General features: G+C 41.1%; 1 protein-coding gene across 1 annotated transcript in view; it reads left to right on the top strand.

The window, feature by feature from the left end:
- COL4A5 (collagen type IV alpha 5 chain) overlaps window positions 1-20907 on the top strand; it is a 56232-nt gene that overhangs the window by 17652 nt on the left and 17673 nt on the right. Inside the window, exons 9-33 of the mRNA XM_080624735.1 lie at window positions 1-63; window positions 608-643; window positions 742-783; window positions 895-987; window positions 3147-3200; window positions 3308-3364; window positions 5566-5610; window positions 5706-5759; window positions 5938-5979; window positions 6438-6570; window positions 6879-7052; window positions 7640-7723; window positions 8740-8832; window positions 9394-9464; window positions 9594-9785; window positions 10199-10367; window positions 11017-11109; window positions 11196-11300; window positions 11883-11980; window positions 12233-12383; window positions 13026-13139; window positions 16497-16664; window positions 17554-17643; window positions 18444-18593; window positions 19946-20044. Of these exons, the coding sequence (XP_080480861.1) occupies window positions 1-63; window positions 608-643; window positions 742-783; window positions 895-987; window positions 3147-3200; window positions 3308-3364; window positions 5566-5610; window positions 5706-5759; window positions 5938-5979; window positions 6438-6570; window positions 6879-7052; window positions 7640-7723; window positions 8740-8832; window positions 9394-9464; window positions 9594-9785; window positions 10199-10367; window positions 11017-11109; window positions 11196-11300; window positions 11883-11980; window positions 12233-12383; window positions 13026-13139; window positions 16497-16664; window positions 17554-17643; window positions 18444-18593; window positions 19946-20044 (2470 nt within the window). The remainder of the gene's footprint in view (window positions 64-607; window positions 644-741; window positions 784-894; window positions 988-3146; window positions 3201-3307; window positions 3365-5565; window positions 5611-5705; window positions 5760-5937; window positions 5980-6437; window positions 6571-6878; window positions 7053-7639; window positions 7724-8739; window positions 8833-9393; window positions 9465-9593; window positions 9786-10198; window positions 10368-11016; window positions 11110-11195; window positions 11301-11882; window positions 11981-12232; window positions 12384-13025; window positions 13140-16496; window positions 16665-17553; window positions 17644-18443; window positions 18594-19945; window positions 20045-20907) is intronic.

Consider the following 20907-nt stretch of genomic DNA (forward strand, 5'->3'; position numbering starts at 1 on the left):
GGACCACCCGGTGCCATGGGAATACCAGGTCCAGTTGGCCCTCCAGGGCCCCCAGGTTTGACGGTAAGTTTCTTTAACCTGTTACCCATAAAGTGTTAAATGGGGCAGTTACTTCTTTCTTTCATGTTCTCAGAGGCAGGTTGGTGAAGTGCAAAGATCTTGGTCATCAGGACTTGGTATGAAGACAACAAGAACCCAGCATTCAGCTCACCCTGGCGCTGCTACTGTGCACATTTAAATGTGATACGCATGAAACAACCTGTTCCCAGACCTTTTCTTGCTTTAAATCAGGCTGAATCTTCGTGCAGTCTCCTTGTGTGAAACCTGAGGGGCAAGATTTGGCTTACTTTAGACAAGGATGATTCTTTCATTAAAGCTTAATACCTTACTGTATAATTTTATTTGACTCTTACTTAAAGGAAGAACTCCTTTCTCATGTATTTGTGAAGTTGGATAGCATGAGGAAGAGTTCTCAGAGGAAGGCAAGGTGCCTTGGCTATAATGCACAGGAATCAAAGTAGCGACATTAGTTTTGTTGGGTTCTGACACACAGGGGCATTACAAAGTGCTTGGAAGTGACTTTTTTTGTTGTTTCCTTTTTTAATAGGGACCTCCTGGTCCACCAGGGCTGCCGGGACCTAAGGTATTTTCTTTCCCTCATTGATGGTGGTGGTGCACTGTTTTGTTTGTCTTGCTGTTCATTTGTAACGTCTAAGGGCTGATGAGTTATACTTTTTGCAGGGTAATATGGGTTTGAATTTCCAAGGACCCAAAGGTGAAAAAGTGAGTAGATGATCATGATGAGATTTTTGCTTATTACTTTCAAAATACTTATGCATGCCATTATGGCATTTTGTCTCGCCTGTAACAAACTGCCATCTTCTTGCACATTAGGGTGAACAAGGTCTTCAGGGACCTCCAGGGCCACCAGGACAAATTGGAGAACAGAAGAGACCAAATGATATTGAGTTTCAGAAAGGAGATCAGGTGAGTGGCAAACTGTATCCATCTGCAATGAGCCTGTGATCAAGCTGCAGCCTCTGTTGCTTTGGCTCATGTATACTCACATCCCGCTTACTGCAGAGGTTCTGTTATTTTTCTCAGTGTCCTGAATAGTACTTTTAAAGGCCTGAGTACTTTTCCTTTAATAGAAGGTGTGCCAGTCACATTGCCTCAGTTACTTCCCTTAGTAAAATAGCTGTTCTTAAGAAACTCTTTTAAAGGAAGCTCATAGTAACAGTAAAAGCAGTTAAAGTACTCTCATGCCTTGGAACACCCAGACTGCAATTTTCAGAGCTGTCTGGGGATTCAGATTCCCAGCTGTGGAGCTGTGAGCTGTGTGAGCCAGCTGTGCCATCCATTGTGAAGAAGTCTGTCAAAAATTTAAACTAAATTCGTTTTTTTCTTCTGTTCTACTTTTTTCTCTCCATTTTTTTTTCTTGTCATTAGTAATTGCCCCAAGATCTTTCTTCCACAGGGTCTGAATAAAATGCTTCCCCCATAGAAACGGGCCTCTTAAAATGCATATCAAGCCATATTATGACAGTAAGCTTAAACTGTTGGTTTGATTTGTATGGATCCTTCCTCACCCATAAATGCCAAAAAGTCATTGGGAGAGTTGCCATTTTTTAAGTTATTATGTTTCCTTCTGTACCGGGGAACATTTCCCAGTGCCATGTGATTCTGGATGCCAGTCACAGACACTCTGAGCAGCACCAGCAGGATCATGGGTACCTGGATTTCCTGTTTTCTTTGAAGGTTGTGGTGTTCTCAAATACCACCCTGAATAATAGAAGAGTTAAGAGTGGCGAATGATTGGTTATTTTGCAAATATCACTGTAGTAACTGAGCTTTAAATTTGAACTGTTAGTTTCCTCCGTCTGTATTTGGATCAGTTTCTTTCTTTCCACCTTTTCATCCTGAGTAGCATGTCAGAGAAGAAAGCTTTGGCACTACTGTCTAGCAGTGTTTTATTTTAGGACAATTCTGCCCTTCATCTTGATCAAACCATTTGTTACTCTTCCTTTCAGAAGAACATTAGGCACCACTAAGGCATTACCTAGAGCTATCCACTGATGTACATTTGCAATGCACAGTCATCTTACAAAGGTCCCGGTCTCTGGTTTTGGCTCTGTTTTACTGGATGGTAGGACAGAAGGTAAAGAGCAGCATTATGTGTCTTTACAGTTCTAAGAAAACACAAGGTGACATTTTGACCACGCTGGAGTAGAAGCAAAGATTCATCTGACTTTATTAGGGTCAGAGTAATTTGCGTCTGTCATCAGGGATCTCTGAAGGACTAGTTATGCTGGGGTTGAGTTATATAAATGTACAAAATAAAAGCGTTCTAACTGCATTCCTTTTAAAGCACTATGAGTTACAAACACTGAGTCTGAGTGCATCGCATTTGACCAACATTAACGATGATTTCAAAGCTTACATATTTGGTCTTATTTCAACAAAGGTTATGCTCAGTAGCACACAATCAGTAAAATATTTCAGCATTATACTTATTATTTTGTGAAATACACACAAAGTCCTGGCGCGTACCCGTACCTGTGCTCTCTGACTGAAGATAAAGTGGAAGCCTGGGAGGCCTCCAAGAAAATAACAGAAACTCTACACAAAAACCTTTTGTGGATTCAATAGTCTGCAGCTTTTCTTTAGGTCAGCGGTGAAGAGGTTTAAGAACTTGCACAAAGGTGGAACAAGACGAACCAGAAATTATAACTTCTTAACACTTTTCAGATGAACACGCTATCGATCCTGATGGTCTCACAACTTCAGCAGTTACCACTAATCTAATGACTGTTGCTCCTGTAATTTCAGCAGACTCTGCCCTTTGTTCTACTTTCTTTCCTGTTTTGGGGTTTTTTCTTTTCCTTCTTTTTATTATTGTATAGCAGCTGCAGGCCTCCAAACCAGCTGCTGCAGTGCACGCAGGGGGCAGTTGTATCTGAGTGAATCATCTAAATAAACAGGATGTGCAGTTAATAAAATTTATAGATGCTCTTGAATTTCCACACAAAGAAAGAATAAATACGATCTTTTACTGTCCATAGTACTTGGAAATTAAAGAAATTGACTGAGCTACTATGGAGTGATGGAGGCTTTAATCCTTTTTTTTTCTTTGCCTTGCTTGACAGGGTATTCCAGGTGATCCAGGCCCACCAGGACTTCCTGGGCCACAAGGCCCTCCTGTGAGTAGTCCTCTTTTAGTTCTTTTTTTGTTGCATCTGTATCAGAACTGTAAATTCATTCTGCACTGGCTTGTGGGCTCAGTTTAAGATGACCTTTGTGTGTCCAGGGCCTTCCCGGTGGCGTAAAAGGTGAAAAAGGTGAGCAAGGAGAACCAGGCAAAAGAGTAAGTAATCTGTTTAACCAAACATTTATCTTTCCAATCAGTGTTATCTTTGAGAATTAAGCAAATGTTGAATTCAAGTGGGGCCATCAGCCTCTGGGTAAGAGACTTTTTTTTCCATAACCTGGCAAAATAGTGGATGATGCATCTGGTTCATGGAAAGTGCTTCCAGCTATGGATCTATCAGTACTTTCTGATAGAATTATCTGCTTGTAGATCTTCGTTTTGAGGGCAGGAGAAAATAATCTAAATTATGTTGCATGTGGAAACCTTCAAAGTTGTTGGACTGCTTGACTGAGGCAGCAGGGTTTTGTTTCCTTGTAGAGAGGGTTTTCCTTCAGTTTGCTATGTACTGGGTTGTCAAGCAGCACGAGATTGGTGTGTGTTTAAGCTGTTCTATGTAAACTCATCCTCAGTGGGTTTACTTGTGAGGTGAGTCAGAAAACCAAGTCTCTGAACACTGCATGAAGACCAAAAGTCCATTTGTCGCTCCCCAAGAAACTACTTCAGTTTATATCTGGGGAGGGGATAGTCAGGAAAGCTGCTGCATCTATTGGTAGCATGGGTCACTTTGTTCCTGTCTAGATTCAAATCCATCCTGGAATTGAAATTTACTTGGATATCAGAGCTCAGAAAAACTAAGGAAGATCATAGAAGTGCTAAGAAATGGGATGAAAATGACATGGCTGGACCAGCAAAGAAAAGACAAGCTGCTACCAGCTCAAAGCATTCTGTATTTTCACTTTTGCAGCTACTGAAGCCATAGTTTCATCAGTGTAATGGGCCCCTGCGAAAACCAAGACACAAGTCTGGCTCAGGTTAATTGGACAATGTATAAACACTGTTTAGAAACATATTAGCAGTAGGTTTTCCAATTAACATAGGAAATAAATACAATGGAAACAAATGTTTGATAATCCAGATAAAATACTCCTACTTGCTGAGATTTAGAGGAGGACTTCGGTTTGCCTTCGCTAAGGAACATAACAAACGAGGCAGATTGACAAAGCCAAAATTCTCATCGTATTTTGAGTGGGTTTGAATTGCATTTTCCAAGTTGCTCCTCTCTGCGAAAGGAAATGGGAACTACAGAAATTGGCAGAGATGGGAAAGGATTAAGGTCCTGAGGGGGATATAGCAGGTGCCTTTTGCCAAAAGCTTGTTTACCAACATTTTTGTTTGATTTTATTACTCTGAATTTGGGCATGTTGCATACTTCAAGTGGAGATTTGCTATTACATTATTTTAAAGCTGCCTTTTTGGGCTCCATATGATTCTGTACGAGTCAAACCCATTTCACATGTAAAGATATGAGAATATGTAATCCAACAGTTCTGCAAACTCACAGGAGATCTTAAAACTTCATGTTTGAGAATGAGAACTCATCACTAAATAAAAAGAATTCACAAATCACGTTATACTCTAATACACAGTATCTGCTGTTCGGTCTTACTATCAACTTCCCGATGACTGAGAGCTGATCTTGGCACTATGGTGAAACTTGGTCACCTATTCTTGTTATGTTCCAGCAGGTGTCCCACTTACATAGAGCTTCTGTAACAGTCACACTAGAGTTCTATTGCCCAGTGAATGGTCTGGAATAAAGTGGAGCTTGTGCAAGTTTTGTCACAGCAATGAGAAATCTGTCGTTGAATATGTGGGGTTTGGAAGCATTTTAGCCAGAATATATGGTTTTTTAGAAGTCAGTTCTTTGAGCAGAATTGCACTTTATGTTTTTGTTGATACTATGCTTTAGAAAATTGTATTTGGTTTAAAGGAGAGTTAAAATTCAAGCACATAAATACTTGTATTTTATTTCAGTGGTCACATTATACCAATTTCATAATTAAATGTAATGTTCTGGTGTTTAGGGAGTTAGGATCTGTTTTCCAAATAAAGGCTTTCTCTATTGTTAAAGGGAGTTAACACAATGAATCAGCAATAGTTAACTGAAGATCATTTTGTGCTGTACTCACACAACATTTCTTTGAAACTGGCCATGGTTTTGCATTCTGGCTTTCAAAATGGAAACCTCAGTTTAAATAACTCCGTTGATTTTATTTGATCGATGTCTTTGATGTCACAAGGACTGCATTCTAGAGAAAGTCTGGCTTATTGAAAAATGGGAAATAAGTAACACAGTTTCCATAAGAATTCTTCACCACTGAAGCATTTTATTTCAATGAATGTTTATGTCTTTGAAGGGAAAGCCTGGCAAAGATGGAGAACCTGGTCAGCCTGGTAGGGATGTGAGTAACTCATACATTTCTAATCTGACTCCCTATAAGCTTTTCTTCTGATATGGAGAAGATCTGAGTGTGATTATCTTTTTATTTTCTTGAAGGGCTTACCTGGTGGGCCTGGAATAAATGGTGCTCCAGGAAGAGAAGGTGAAAAGGTATGCCAGGTTTCTTGTCATTACTGCTGTAGTAGCTTGAAAATCTGTCATGACTGGGTTCAGCTCCAGCCGAGTAGTAATTGCATTGCCTATGCTATTACAGTGTTGAGCAATACTTGCAATAACTTTCTTTTGTACTAAGGTGCAGTATAAAAAATGCTCTTAATTCCTTTGGTAGGGTGAAAAAGGTGACGTTGGTCCCCCTGGTCCTCCTGGAATTGTAAGTTGCTGATTGTTTCTTTTCTTCTTGCATTTGGTCGGCAGTGTTGTTTCATCAGGGTGACTGTGGGTCCTATCCCTGGGTATAACACTAACAGAACCAGCAAGGATTTCGTATATTCACTAATAGAAATGATTGTTTCCTTCTTTCAAGATAGATCTGTGCCCTAGGATTTGCTAGGTTACAAACACAAGGCTAGACAATAACCTCAGACCAGCAGAAATTGAGTCAGCTTCACTGAAGCCTGTTATAACCATGTTGGCTTGGCAGTAAAAGTGCTTCCTATTGGGCAGTGCTCTTTACTGGGATTTTACCTGGTAATTCAGTGGAGTGGGAAAAGCATCTGTCATTGGTATGAGGTTCAAAGTATGTTGAACTTTTCCTCCCTCACATCTCTTTACCATTCCAGTGACACTTGCCATGACAAGTCGTTTCACATAAACATGAAACATTTACAGGTCATTTCAAGACCAGGCATTGATGCAGCAGTGGGACCAAAAGGTAGCAAAGGATTGCCAGGACTTCCAGGAGCCAAAGGGGAGCGTGGATTCTCTGGTAGGCCTGGGCCACCTGGCTTACCAGGTTCACCAGGTAGGAGAGCAAGCATTAAAATAAGTTGTATGCTCAAATGTCTGCATGTATATTTAGTTTCACAGTCTTTTCACACTCCGTTGGATACATGGCCTGAGCAGAAACCAATGGCAGAACTATTTAGAACTACTTATGAGCTTGAAGGGTGGTCCTAAACTTATGGAAGTTATGAGAAATTCTGAACACTGATTGCCACGGCTGTGGTGAGCAGAGGATGCTAATCATCAAGGCTGTCAAAACAGATACTAACTTAATGGTCTTAGGGGTAATTTATCCCTTATCACTTACCTGTGTTCTTTTCATCTTAGGGATCACTACTGTTGGACCTCCTGGCCCACCTGGCTTACCTGGTGAGAGAGGACAGAAGGGAGATCCAGGTTTACCTGGTATTTCTATTCCTGGACAGCCAGGAGTTGATGGACCACGAGGACCTCCAGGACCACCAGGTCCCCCAGGGCCACCTGCACCATCTGTTCCTAGTGGTAAGTCATGACCACACAGATAACAAGTAAAAGAGACTGGAGAGTCAAAAGAGTGATTTTTCACAGAATTCCAGTTTCATTTCATAAATATTCTCATTTGTAGACCACAAAAAACTTCAGATGAAGCTCCTTTTTGGTATAAGGGAAGTGGGGAATGGGAGATGGAATATGAGAACTGTAGTGGAGAGGGGGTAACATGGTTCAGGGAGGAATTTAGTGTCTAGATGTCTTTGGCAACTTAAGTCCCCTCGCTGGTGATACTTCATACACATGCTTTTATGATATGAGGCTGAACAGCAGAATGTAGTGTACAGATGGAAGTGCGTAGGCTGTGGGAAGCAGTGGGAGGCAGTTGAGGTTGTAAAGGAGAACTGATGATTGTTTCCTTTTGAGTCTGGATTACGTTGGTGGGTTTTCATTAGCAGTCCTCTGTCTGAATTGCCAAAGTGTTTGGCCTGTGATTGTGTGGGTGTATTAGAATATTCACACAAATAATAGGAAGTGCATTTTTGTACTGAATACATGTGTTCAGTGCTGCTGTCAGACTGTAGCAAATTGATCATTAAACCTCTCCTGATTCTCCTTAGGTGAAGGGATATGTGAGCAGGGGCCACCAGGTCCTCCAGGAATTCCAGGACAACAAGGCTTTACAGGGGAACGAGGCCAAAAAGGTGCAGTGTCAATGTCTATCTTGTTTCTTCTCTTTTTGTTAAAGCTTGTTAAACAATGTAAAGCCTGCATTAAGTACAGATAAACAGTATCTCTTGACAGTAGGGTTCAGTGCAAATATTTTCTGCTTCTGAGTAAGAAATGTGTTTTTTGGGGGGTGTAAGATAGCCCCTCACCCTAGTGTTAAAGCACAGAAATCTCCAAGTGAATGAGGCTCCAACCAATGCTAGGCCCTAGCATGGATCATGATTAAAGTAAAATGGAAGTTCAGATTTATGAGTACCTCCCAATTACAGAGCAACTAAGTGCTTTGTAACAGCAGTTTCCAACTCTATGTGGAAAAGTTTTGTACCTATTTCATAAATAAATTTGACATCTGCCCATGGCAGGGGGGTTGGAACTGGATGATCTTGAGGTCCTTTCCAACCATAACTATTCTATGATTCTGTGATTTTGTTATGGAAAGCAACATTGAAATTATAAATGCAAGATGCCTGATTTGAGTTGGTCAGTCTACAATGTGTGTGTGTGTTCGTTTGGTAAGCAAAAGAAAGATATCTTTAATGTGTATCCTTATTTCCAAAAAGACAACCTTGCAATGAGGATGCTGATATGGGTAAGTGAGAATTTTTTCCTAGCTCAACCATGGACATCCTACATGACTTTGGGCATCTCATTTTATTTTGTACTCATTTCAAACAGAAGCCTTTTTTCTCATGGAAATTGTAAGGGTTAATTAATTAACCTAATGAGGTGCTTGAATACTACATTGGCAAGTGTCAGAAAAGTCTGTATATGAAGCAAATTCCTCAGCTTCTTGAAACCATTCTTTCCCCCCCCCCTCTTTTTTTTATGAAATAAGTTTAGCCTATTGTCAAATCAGTGAAACATTCCCAGTATTTATTTTGCACTCTCAGAGTTTAATTAAAGTTTGGATTTTAATATATATTTTAGAATTCTTTTAATGTTTTCTGAGATCTGGTTCTCAAGCATGCTTTTTCTGTGCAAATCTTTTCAGGTGATCAAGGAGACACATGCTTCAATTGCATAGGAACTGGAATAACTGGGCCTCCTGGGGAAAGAGGACCACCAGGACCTCCAGGTAGTCCAGGTAAAGCTATGGTCTTCACTATTTTGCTTAATATATTCCATAAAGTCACTTTGTATCTGACTATCTGCGTATAATGTGACATATACAAATTCAGATGCAGAGATGCCAGCTCCAGTATATAGGTGGTGCTCGTCCTGTTTTGCACAGTTGGGGAGTGTAAGGAAGAGATGGTTGGATACATGTAAAACAATCCCTTCTTTTCTGAAAATCCAGTCTCCCAATATAAATTCTCTGATCAAAGACTGACTTGCAAACATTTTGTGTATCAAAAGTTTAAGGTCTGCTATAGATTTAACTGAAAGAGAGAAATTAACTTCTCTTACTTGCTATTCCTGAAATGATAGAGGAGCTGGAGCTTTTTACAAGTGTGACATTTTTTGACATTACTGATTTAACTTAGAGTTGCAAATTTGGTTCTCAAATAACTTCAAGCTCCCAAAAAAAAGCAGATTAAACCTTGCCTGGTTTTAGAACAACTTAGCTGTTATGCAAACAGCATGCTTGATATTTACAGCTTCTACAGTTTTATCTTTTTCTTTTGTGTTTTTGTGCTCTACTCAGGTTCTCCTGGTTTTCCTGGACCAAAAGGTGAAAAGGGGCTTCCTGGATTAACTGGCCTTGTGGGGCCACCAGTAAGTGGTGGTGTTGTGTTCTGGTCTCGCCAAACTCAGAAAAAGAGTGAAAGAAAAATTGGAAAAACTAAAATGCTTATTTTTCTTTTCTCTTCTTTTTTTTTTTTTTTGTTTTTGCTTCCCCCTCAGGGATTCCCAGGGTCCCCAGGTGCTCCTGGGAGACCTGGTCCTAAAGGAGACCCAGGGGATGTCCTGACGTCTCCAAGAATGAAAGGTGACAAAGGAGAACCTGGCTTCCCAGGACCGCCAGGTCTTCCTGGCATAGATGGCACTCCTGGACGAGATGGACTGCCAGGGCTACCTGGCCCTAAAGGGGAACCTGTGAGTTCCATTTAATGCTGTTTTCTGGTTGGACAGATGTGTTGGGAAGTCCTGGATGCATTTGACATAGTGTAGATAAAGAGGACTAGCAAATGTGATGAACACAGAGTGATGATGTACAGATGTACTCCCTGAATCTGTCAGTGCTTCTAAAAATAAGCTGAGGCTTCTCTCAGATAGTGTCAGATGGTCCCTTCTACCGTTGTCTACATTTCATCTGTGTAGTATGAAGATCTAAGTACCCAGGTTTAGACCTTATCCCTGCCATGTTAGTAAGATGTGGGCAGCTAGTGGCCTTGAAAGCTAGAAGGATGTAAACTGCCAAACAGTTTCAAAACAGAAGCAGTGAAACACTTTACTCCTTTGCTGGTAAATGCATGTTCCTCTTTCCCACCCTGGTCTTTCTTTTTCAGGGCAGTGTTGCATTCAAAGGAGAAATGGGTATTCCAGGTGATCCAGGATTACCAGGTCTACCTGGAGACAAAGGACTTCCCGGCCCTCCTGGGTTTGGTCCACAAGGTTTACCTGGTGAAAAGGGCATCCAAGGTGTATCGGGCCGTCCAGGGCCTCCTGGAGTTCCTGGTGAGTTGGTCTCTCTGTGCTGTTGAACAAAAGCTGTAAAATCAAGTTTTGTCCTTTTGCTCCAGATAGTTCTCAGAACATAATGCTGCTTTTAAGCTTTTACCAAAGGTGGTGTAAGATCTGGTATTTATAAGCTCCCTTACTGAGGGTCATCACAGAATCATGAAGCAAGCAGAATTTGTGCTGTATTACTATAGGCATATGAGTCATCCTTGTGCTTCTTCTTGATTGACTACAGTGAAGATGCACTGTAACTACCATCTGGCTTATGCTTAATAATACAGCAGCTACAATAGATTTCTAAAACAAGGGTTTGCTCTGAACAAGTTTGCTTTTGTTACTTCGTTGTCAACTACTCAGATCCTGATCAAGTTGTGCTGGTGTCAGCTATGGAGAATACTATTCACATGACAGTGCCTAGGAGGAAACTAGAAGAAATAATATTTCAAGAAAGCTGTCTTAACATTAAATAGTGCTTCTAAGCCTATAAGTGCTGTATGGGGCTCAGGGGTGGATAGCCTGCTGGGTAAAGCATTGCTGGTGTTCAAGTTCTTTGTCAGCTTAGGATGTGGCTAGCATCTTTCCGCTCAAAATAAAACAGACAAGAAACTTCTCCTGAGTGATACATATTGCTTCTTTTTGGTGTTAGGTCCAAAAGGTGACCCTGGTCAGACTATTACAGAACCAGGAGTACCTGGTCCCCCTGGTCCTCCAGGAAGAAGTGGCGACCCAGGTCTTCCAGGTAAAGCAACACCTAGGTATCCAGGGAGTTCAAAGAGCTTTTTATTCTGATTCTTGATAACTACGTTGATTTTCTTCTTTTTACAGGAGATCCTGGTCAACCAGGTCAGCGTGGCTTATCAGGCATCCCAGGTGCAAAAGGAGAGCCAGGTATTCCTGGCATTGGCCTTCCAGGTCCACCAGGCCCAAAAGGTATGTTTACACTCATGTTGCTGTACTGCAGTGGCTGGAAGAGGGAACACGGGGATATGTCTCTTCGCTTTTTCCTAGTGAGTTGATTTCTGGTTTTAGAATCCTTTAAAAAATGTTTGTTTTTGCTTTATATATCCTTATAATAGTTTTAGAAATAGGAGGAAAAAGCTTGCTGAGCTCTTATTCCTCTGTTCACTGTACTGCTCCTTCACATTTACACTTTTAAGTAAACCAAAGAAAATAGGTAAAACTTTGGTATATGATGAATGTTTGAGCTTGGGTCGATAAATGATCTCCAGATGCTGTCTCAAGATGGTAATGATTCTGATGTGAACTGTTTGTAATTCCTGTTAGAGCACACAGCATGGGGAGTGCTCCCCTCTGCGAGGAGTCCCAGAGATCCTCTGTTTCAAAGGCTGTATGCCCAAAAGTTATCTCAGCCAAACATACCCCTCAGGTATGCTTGAGCAGAACCTCTTTTCAGCTCTTGCTTTTCATGGGCCCTAAGCATTTCTGGAAGAATTGTTCTAATGTTCTCTGATGTCCTCTCCTCTGCTGCCATAACCTCCATGTCATATGTAGGTTTCCCAGGGACTCCTGGCCCGCCCGGAGCTCCAGGAGCTCCAGGTCGCCCTGGTCTAGATGGACCTCCTGGACCACCTGGTTTCCCAGGACAGAAGGTTTGTGTTTGCTTGTTTTGTATAAAACTCCATTTTCTTAGAGGTTCTTCTGTGTCAGTAGGAAGCTGGTGGGAGAGGATTTCACTTCTTGTCAGGTTCTCGTGGTGGGGAAGTCACATTCTCTACCTGAGGTTTGAGTGAGGGTAGTAAAAAAAAAGGGAGAACTCTAAAATTATTTTTTCTTTGTTTTAATGTTTTTAGGAGAGTCTAAACTTAGAAAACTCCTTTTCAAAAGATTTCTTTTTGTTAAAGGGGGATCGTGGATTTGGACTTCCAGGACCACCTGGACCCCCAGGACCACCAGGCACAAAAGGAGTTCAAGGACCTAAAGGTGATCCTGGCTTCCCAGGCAGCCCTGGTCTCCCAGGACGGGCAGGTTTTGATGGAACTCCAGGGCCCAAAGGTATGGAGAGCTCTCCCCTTTCCTGTTCCCTGCTGAAGTTTAAAAAATATACATGTGCTCATATGGCAGTCAAATACCAGCAGTGCTGACCTTAGAGCAATTACTACAGGGTCCATATTTCCAAGTCAGACATACCTGTGTAAATGAAGCTTGTGTTCTCAAAAGACAAGCAAGCAAGGGAGTAAATACCAATCTGTGGGTCAGTATTTGAAAGTTTGTATTCTGAAGAACAAATCATGTTAATGTGGGGGTAACACTTTTTCAGTAGAATAATTGTCATTTAGATGCACTGTGCTCCTACATGCAGAGGGTTAGCAGTTCATGAGTTCCTGTTGTTGGTTGTTGTCTGTATTCAACTGTGGAGCATGCCGGTTTGCTAGAGAGCATCTGTTGGGTTTGGTGGGGTTTACAATGCAATAACAAGTCTCTGTGTAGCCTTGAAATGTAAACTGTGTGCATTCCACACAGAGTGAGGACGAATCACTGGCTTTCAGATATAGCCTCTGAAGTGTGTTTTTCCTGTGTCAGATCCATATTTGTTTGCATGCAAGGATGAGATTTCAAGTACAATATGCAAGCACTCTGCAAGGAAGCATTTCTGGACTGAGTTCACTATTTAACTAAAAAAGAGTATTCTTTTAGGCGACCCTGGACCAAGTGGACCACCAGGACTTCCAGGCCCACCAGGCATCCCTGGCATTGGTGGTCAAGGTCCACCTGGATCTCCAGGACCTCCAGGTCCTGTTGGCCCCCCAGGTAAAACTCACTTGAATGGTGCCTTTATGTTATTTCTGTCGTACACCAAGCAGGTACGCAGGACGCTGAAGATTCCACTGAACAGATAGGCAAGGAAATATAAGAGACTTCACATCTATCAGCTTGGCTGTTTTGCCAGTCAAGTGGGCATAACCTGGTACATCTGTTTTTTTACTGAAATCAGAAATGGAATTACATTCAGGTCTGGCATTTGCACAACTTAGAGAGGTTTTAAGGATGAAAAAGCCCACTTTGGGAAGACTTGAAGCCTTGGCAGAAGCTCTAGAAAGTGTTATGCACAGACAGTGACAAAATCTCTGTGAAGGAGTTTATTGTGATACTCTCGAGGACAAGACAGAAGGGAACACAATGTCAGTGCAGAGGTTTTGCGGTTACAGAAGAGGGGGAAAGCTATCTTCAGCTGCCTGTGCTGTGCAGTCTCCTGTACAAGGCTACTTGTTCTCCCTCTGCTTATATGGTAACTGCAAAATGAAGGAAGGAATTCAGGTTTTCGTGAAGTGGCTAGATATCTGGGGTTTTTTTCCCCACATGGAAGCTGAGCCACAATTTAACTTAGTGTGGAAAGCAAGATAGCGTGAGTGTTCCAAACGGGCTGGTTCATTGTTTTGTAGAGGAGAAAGTGTTCTCCAGGCAGTGACATGATACTGCTTTAACAAAAGCCTGTCAGAAAGAGTTGTACACATTCATCTTGCCATAAGCACATCTAGAAAAGAGCTCTTACAGAAACCTCTAAGTTCTGGTGTTCCTGATTCCCTCACACACTTTTTTCTTCAAAACCAACAAGTTTTATGAGTCCTGGTAAGTTTGCAGTAGATTGACAAAGTAGAATCTAAGGATAGTGAGAATTAGAGTATGTCTCTGAAGGGAGCTTGTCTGTCTCCTGTCTAAAATACTGGGTGACTGATGAAGGTAACTTGTGCCATATCTGCACAAAGAATACGCATACATGCATGCACATCATTCTATTCACAAAGTTTGTTCAGGGAAATTCCTTTTCCCCCCTCATTCAGTGAATGGGCTTGCTGTGCACCAACTCCTGATGTTGCAGACTTGTGGCAGTCACCCCAGTGGGAACATTCTCTGTGGACTTAGCATGCCTGCTGCTGAACACTTGAAACCCCATCTGGTTCCCACCATGCCTGTATGACTGTTTATGCTGCATGTTTGTGAGCCATCCTTTTTGAACATGTTTGTATGCCAGCACCAGGATTGCCATGGTTCACAATCACAACGCATGCAGAAAAATTCACAGCCAACTGTAAGGCCATGGGTCACAGACTGGTTGATCAGATTCAGTTCTTTATGAACTGTGAGCTGAAATTCACCCAAGTGGTTAACATGAAGGTAGGCAAGCACTAAAGTAGGCCATGGAGTTTGAATTCTACTCACATACATAAAGCGTAGCTCATGTTAAGTGTATTTTTTCACAAGTTTCCCAGTGAGTAAAGAAGGTGCATTTACTGCACCAGCAAGTCTTGAATGTGTCTGGTATTAAGAGCTAGGGACAGAAGGGTCTGGACAATGTGCACAGGAGTTCCCTAAGCAAGCAGGTGGGTCCTCTGCCTGATTTATTGTGCTCACTGTCCTGAACTTATGGTTGCACTTGAGGCTGAGCTGAAACAGAAGGCTACACCAGTGTGTGTTTGGGGTGAAGGGGTGAGTTGCATTGGTATGGGTTTGAATGTTTCATCCAATGCATGTTCTTTTGTCTTCCTGTAACATCTCTTCTGGTTTTAGCGAGAATTTGGTTTCATGTGATTGCTGATGTATCCCAAAATACCAATCTTGACAAATGCACAATTATTACTAGAGTTGATTGGAAATGCTTGTGTTTTCACTGCTTTTGTCTGTACTGACCATCATTGTGGCTACTAACAGCATAGTGGCTCTGGAATCTAGTGCATCACTAAAGGTCCTGCTTGAGAAGTCTGTGTTACTTCCCTTGGCACTGCTGTTTCTGTTTTGTGCAGAATGCCTACATTCTCATCTTCCATTCCTGGTTTGTTTTACTAGGCTGTTTTGATCCTGATCCTTTGTGCAGTGTAGAGTATCCGGGGCTCTGTTTTTCCAATTTTTTGGAAATTTCTTGGCAGGATTTCCCTGTTCAGAATTTCCTTTCTCCTCACCACTGTTTCTTCAAATAGTTTGCAATACCTCAACATTCTCCTTTTTTCTTTTAAAGCAACAAATTACTTCAGAACTGATTGTGTTGTCTGTATTGCTCTAATTATGATACGGTCACCTTTTTGAGAACCAGAAATTCAATTAGAATTCCAGTTTTTGTAAGAAACAGTTCAGAAAAAGCTTGTTCCCAGTTCAAAGAGAGTACTGGACAAGGAGAGAGGGAAGATAATTCTATTTTTCAAATATACCATGAAATATCTCACTGAGTTTCTTGTTTCTGCGTACAACGGTGGCTGCACTTCGACAAAGACCTCCAGCTTTGCTTGCGGTCTGGTTTCTCTTGACTGTACTAGTGGTGTTCTTTGTACTTAGATCTGTTGTCAGTAACTTTAGGGTAGATTTTTTTCTTTGTTCTAACTGGATGTGCTTTATTTTGTCTCCTAACTTAACGACTATTACAACTCCTTACTGCTACCTGTCTCAACTTCCTGATGAGCTCTAACTCGTTGGCTTTTGAACCCCAGGTTCCCCAGGTACTGTGGTCTCTTTACCAAAGCCTTTTCTTAACTTCAGATTTAAGAATAATCCTTTTTTGTCAGCTACATTTCCAGAATGAGCATCTTTGCTGATACAGTGCTCTGGAGGGAAACAAGCTGTCTGCTTGCTGCAGCAATGCCTCAAGCTCAGTATCATTAGCATTAAACAATCTTAAGCATATTTTGACAGTTCATGTTTTTCATTCAGGGCAATGTAATGCAATGCAGATTTTGCCATCCTTCAAAACTTACACAGCTGACGTTAACTTAAAATGTAATAAATGGAATCATTGATGGAAACATAATTGTAAGAATCTCAATACTGAGCGATAAAATACAAACCAGCCAAATCAATCTTGGCTTTTTGGTTTATTAATCAGACTTAACAGGTTGGCGAAGTAAGTTGTTGGTTTCCTTTTGAAATTCTTTTAATTGCATTTGCTATATCTTGGTAAAATTTTAGGAATTTTTTTTTTTCAGGAGAATGTGGCCTTTTAATACCTGCAAGCGTTAAAAATTAAATGGCTTTAGAAGAACTGCAGGGGTTTCATGAACGTTAGGAATGGACCCCAGATAAAATTTAGCTATTCCTACAGTACTATGTCCAGAGACACACACAGATCTCAGCTTTACCTTACATTGTGCTAAAAGGTTGTGTCTTAACAACACTGTCTAGGGTTGCAGGGCGTTCCAGGGGAGAAAGGGGATCCAGGTCCTCCAGGCTTCGACGTTCCTGGTCCTCCAGGTGACCGAGGAACCCCAGGATATCCAGGACCCCCTGGTCTCCCAGGGCCTCAGGGTTCACCTGGACCACCTGGCCGGGATGGAATACCTGGATTTCCAGGTAAGTTCGTATTTACCTACAGACAAAGACCAAACTGTAGTTACAGGTGTGTGCTCTTTATGCTTGGCCATGCCAGCTTAATGAGCTTTGGTGTTTATCCTACCCATTTAAAGTTGGATACATGTAACCGTTACATGTCATACTTTAAAAATAAATGTAGCAGAATTTGTTGCATTAAAATCCTTGTAATCTCTCCACTCCTCCCTGTAACTTGGTTCAAATGTTTTCTACATTATTTTGTTTCATAATTGTCAATCGTGATTTTGCTCATTGTCATTGTGATGCTTTCCTAATTTATCATGTGATTATTTTTTCCTAGTCACTGCTACAGTATGGAAATAGAATTTATTTAAATGAAGTGATTGCAAATACTAACAATTGGATTCAACACAGTTTTAAATACTAACTCCTTTACTCTGTGTGTTAGACTGTTAGCCTTGTTTCACCCTCTGGAGGAGAAATGTCAAAAGTGAATTTTGCAAATCTTTGTTTATGAATAGAGGGGCAATACAAAAGACTCTGCAAGCAGCGCACACCCGATTGACTTTCTGGCTTTCAATAAATTCAAGTTTGCTTTCAAACAAGTATTTAGGTTTCAAAGCAGGGAACTCAATTTACCAGTGGTATAAATACGCTTCCTGCCATAAAGAACAGCACACTGCAGATTTTCTTTCCAGGCCTTAACTGTGGAAAATATCCCACAGTTTTCAAGCATCATTTTATCCAACTTAGATTTATACAGGAACTGAGTGCTTGCAATTCCCTTAAAACAGGCCTTATATGCATGTGCTGGTTAATAAATACTCTAGAGATGCAGGGAATTAAAAGTTAAGTACTGATAGATGTTGAGTTTTTGTTCCAAATGACAATGATGATTCAATGCATTTAGGTGCCAAAGGGGAGATGGGCGTCATGGGAGCCCCTGGTCCTCCAGGGCCTCCAGGAACTCCTGGAAGAAATGGCCTGCCTGGCTTGAAAGGTAATGCTTGTTTTATCTGCCCCTGAAGAGAATGCAGACTGCTGTTTGCTGTGCGGAAAGGGGCTTTGTAATACTAACATCTAGATCTTCATTACTGGGATCTGCCTAGATTATCTTCTTCTGGCAGTGCTGGTACTCAGAATTGCTTTGCAGTTCTAAGCCATAGCATTCCATCACTCTTTTTTTAGCTGATGTCATGAAATGTTAGGTAATTTTAAACATTACCTTTGCATTGATGGCATTAAAGTAGGGCAATATTTCTGAAGCCTGTTGTAAAGTCTGCTTTAAGCAATAGAAAGAAGGAAATCAGTAGCTTTGGATTATGGAGTCATCCAGAATGAAGCTCTGTAAGTATCACAGAGGAACTGTTCGATCTACATTTTCCCAACTTGCTTGTTGAGACTAATTTTGAAAGAGTTTGGTGTAGAAATAAAAGCCACTCACTTCTCAGAACAAGGAGGCAGTGAATCCAAAGCTGCTATTGCTGTTGCAACTCCTTTGTGCTGGTGATACAGTGTGGTGAAGCTCTTGGGAGCTCTCTTGGTGTGGGTCATATAGACTACTGCTTCTTCTGAGCTGGGCTGGCCAGGTAGAGACAACCCCATGCAGTCCACTCACTCAGCTTTGTTCCAAGGCTTAAGGTGCTCTGACAACCCTTGAATAAACTGACTGATCATTTAGTGAATTCCAACTGCATTAATAAATCCTGAACTCCCAATGTAAGAAAAACCATTACAAATGTATCAGCCTACCTCAAGGACTGTATTTTTTTTTCCTTTTGTTGTCTGTACCTACTGTAGGAAATAATGGGTTACCTGGCCCGCCAGGGCCTCCTGGACCAGTAGGACAGAAAGGCATCAAAGGTGAAGCAGGCCTGCCAGGTCCACCCGGAAAAGTTGATCCAAAACAGCTAGGAGCAAAAGGAGAAAAAGGCGAGCCAGGTGTTCCAGGTATGGAACTTTGCATGTGGGTCTGGGGGGATGGTTTGCCTCTACAGATAACAGTGACCTGTACCCAGAATAATATATATCTCTGTCTGTGTGTGTGTATATATATATATATATATAAAATATATATATAATATAATATCTGTATCTGTATAACAGAATCCATTATAGTTCATTCTTTCTTACAGAAAAATCAGATTCAGAATATAGAGGTGGCTTAAGGTTCTTATTTCGGGTGCTTTTTTTAAGTGGTCCTATGACCAAGTTACTCTGTGCGTTAGTTTGCAATGTCTTGCTCATTAACTGTTACTTTTATTTGCCATATAGCAATACTGTAATAGCACAAAGGTGCTTTCAGCAGGATTGCAACTCGGTCTTCTAGGCGCTCTTCCTAAGCATGATGAGACCATTGTCATGGCTGCTGTGGCAGCCGCATTCCTGCTGTCTCAAAGTCCCTTGGGCTTTTGCCTTGTAAGATGGAACTGCAGAGGTCATCTGCTCATCCATCACCTCCAGGTTCTACCTTTGGATATCTCTGTAATCTTACCCTCCACTGAGCTAAATATCATCTCTCTGTGTGTTTCTACTTGGGAAGCTGGCAGCCTGGAAGGTTTCCTCAGTTCACTCCAGTCTCTTTCTCCCTCACTTGCTGGCTTCCCTCTCATCCCTCATCAAGGGTTCTCATGTCTCCTTTGATCTCTAATTTAGTGTTGAGAAGAGTAAAAATATTCTACCCTAGAGAGCAGAGAATGCCTTTCTCTAATGTTGGCCCAGCCATTATTCTGCTAATTTATCTTTTGTATTCATTTCTGGGGAGCCTATGTTGGATACTAAAACACTTTTCTTCTTCCCCCTCCAACCCCCTTAAGTAAGCGCTGTAGAGGGTAGATTTAACTCTACCAGCAGAGCAGCACAAAGTTATTGTCTGGGATAATAACCACACAGAATATGTGACACTCTGCTAAAATACCTGCATTACTTTTTATATCAGTTCCAAAGCGTAGCAATGTCATTAAATATGTGTAAATAATCTGGATGAATATAGAGTTTGGGGTTTGCTCACCCAAACCGGTCCCTTCTGAATGAAGTATATTGGCATTAGTCATAAAGTTACTTTTTCCTCTACTTATTTATATTGTTCCTGTTGTGTAGTAATTTTAAACTTTCCAGAAGCAATATTATGTATTCTGTGACACTTTTCTTTGCCAAACTAGGGCAAATTATATTTACTGAAGAAAAATCCCAGTTTGGATTTTTATTCACCTATAGCTGCATCTCTTAAAGTACGATCTCTTAAAGTAAAAGAAAACATACAATAATAGTAATAATAATAAAATGTATCTTTGTCCTTTGAGGTATTCCTGGTTTATCAGGACAGAAAGGTTATCAAGGTCTCCCGGGTGACCCAGGCCCACCAGGACTTAGTGGCCCTCCGGGTGTGCCAGGATTGCCAGGTGAGTGAACAGGGCCTCAGATGGACAGTTTCATGTGTAAACATTTGCATGTGTTTTTATCACATGGGATTGGGATGTTAATCCAGGTGAATCTAAGCAAAGCTTAGGGATTTACACTTAAATCTGCAGCACAGTTTTGGGACATTTAAGACCATCATCCAAACAGCATCCTTTGAGCTCTTTGCTTCTGAAAGACCCAAGAGCAGTTTTAAGATGATCCCACTGAAGATTAGGATTGCTTTTAGGATGACTGGAAAAGTACTTGCTGCTTGAGCAAGCAACATGACTGCAGGATCTGTCAATACAACTTGTCTGTCTCTCATGTTTATTTCTTACATTGTTAGTCATTATACTCATACTTTGCAAATGGCCAAAGGAATGTACTGCAAGGTTTGGCTGGATGTCACATCTTAGCTTTAAAGAATGGCAAGGATCAAGAAAACTAATTCTGGTTTGCACTACTTCTTCCTACAGCTATAACAATTTACCTGAAATCTTGAATCTTTGTTCACTATATCTAATGTAGGTCTTGCTGTAAATGTCTTGTTGGGCTTGGGGAATTTTTTTAACCTTCCAGGGCTCAAACTAGTTTGAGCATTGTAGGTCAGATACAATTCTGTGATAGAAACTATGAATACCTGTTGTAGATGAGAAGGAGATAATGTGTTCATTCTGCAGAACAACTCAGGAGAGACCAAGTCACATCAGTATTAAATTGTTTCAGATGGTTACTAAATCCTGGATTGAGGTTTGACCTATTTCATTCAACTAATCTTCAAAACAAGAAGTTGCCCCAATCAACTCTTGGCTCAGAACAAACTAAAGACGTTTGATATTTCACTGCAAATGGGTGTGAAAAAGCA

The sequence above is a fragment of the Psittacula echo genome (assembly GCF_963264785.1).
Source record: "Psittacula echo genome assembly, chromosome: 8".
NCBI classification, from domain to species: Eukaryota; Metazoa; Chordata; class Aves; order Psittaciformes; family Psittacidae; genus Psittacula; species Psittacula echo.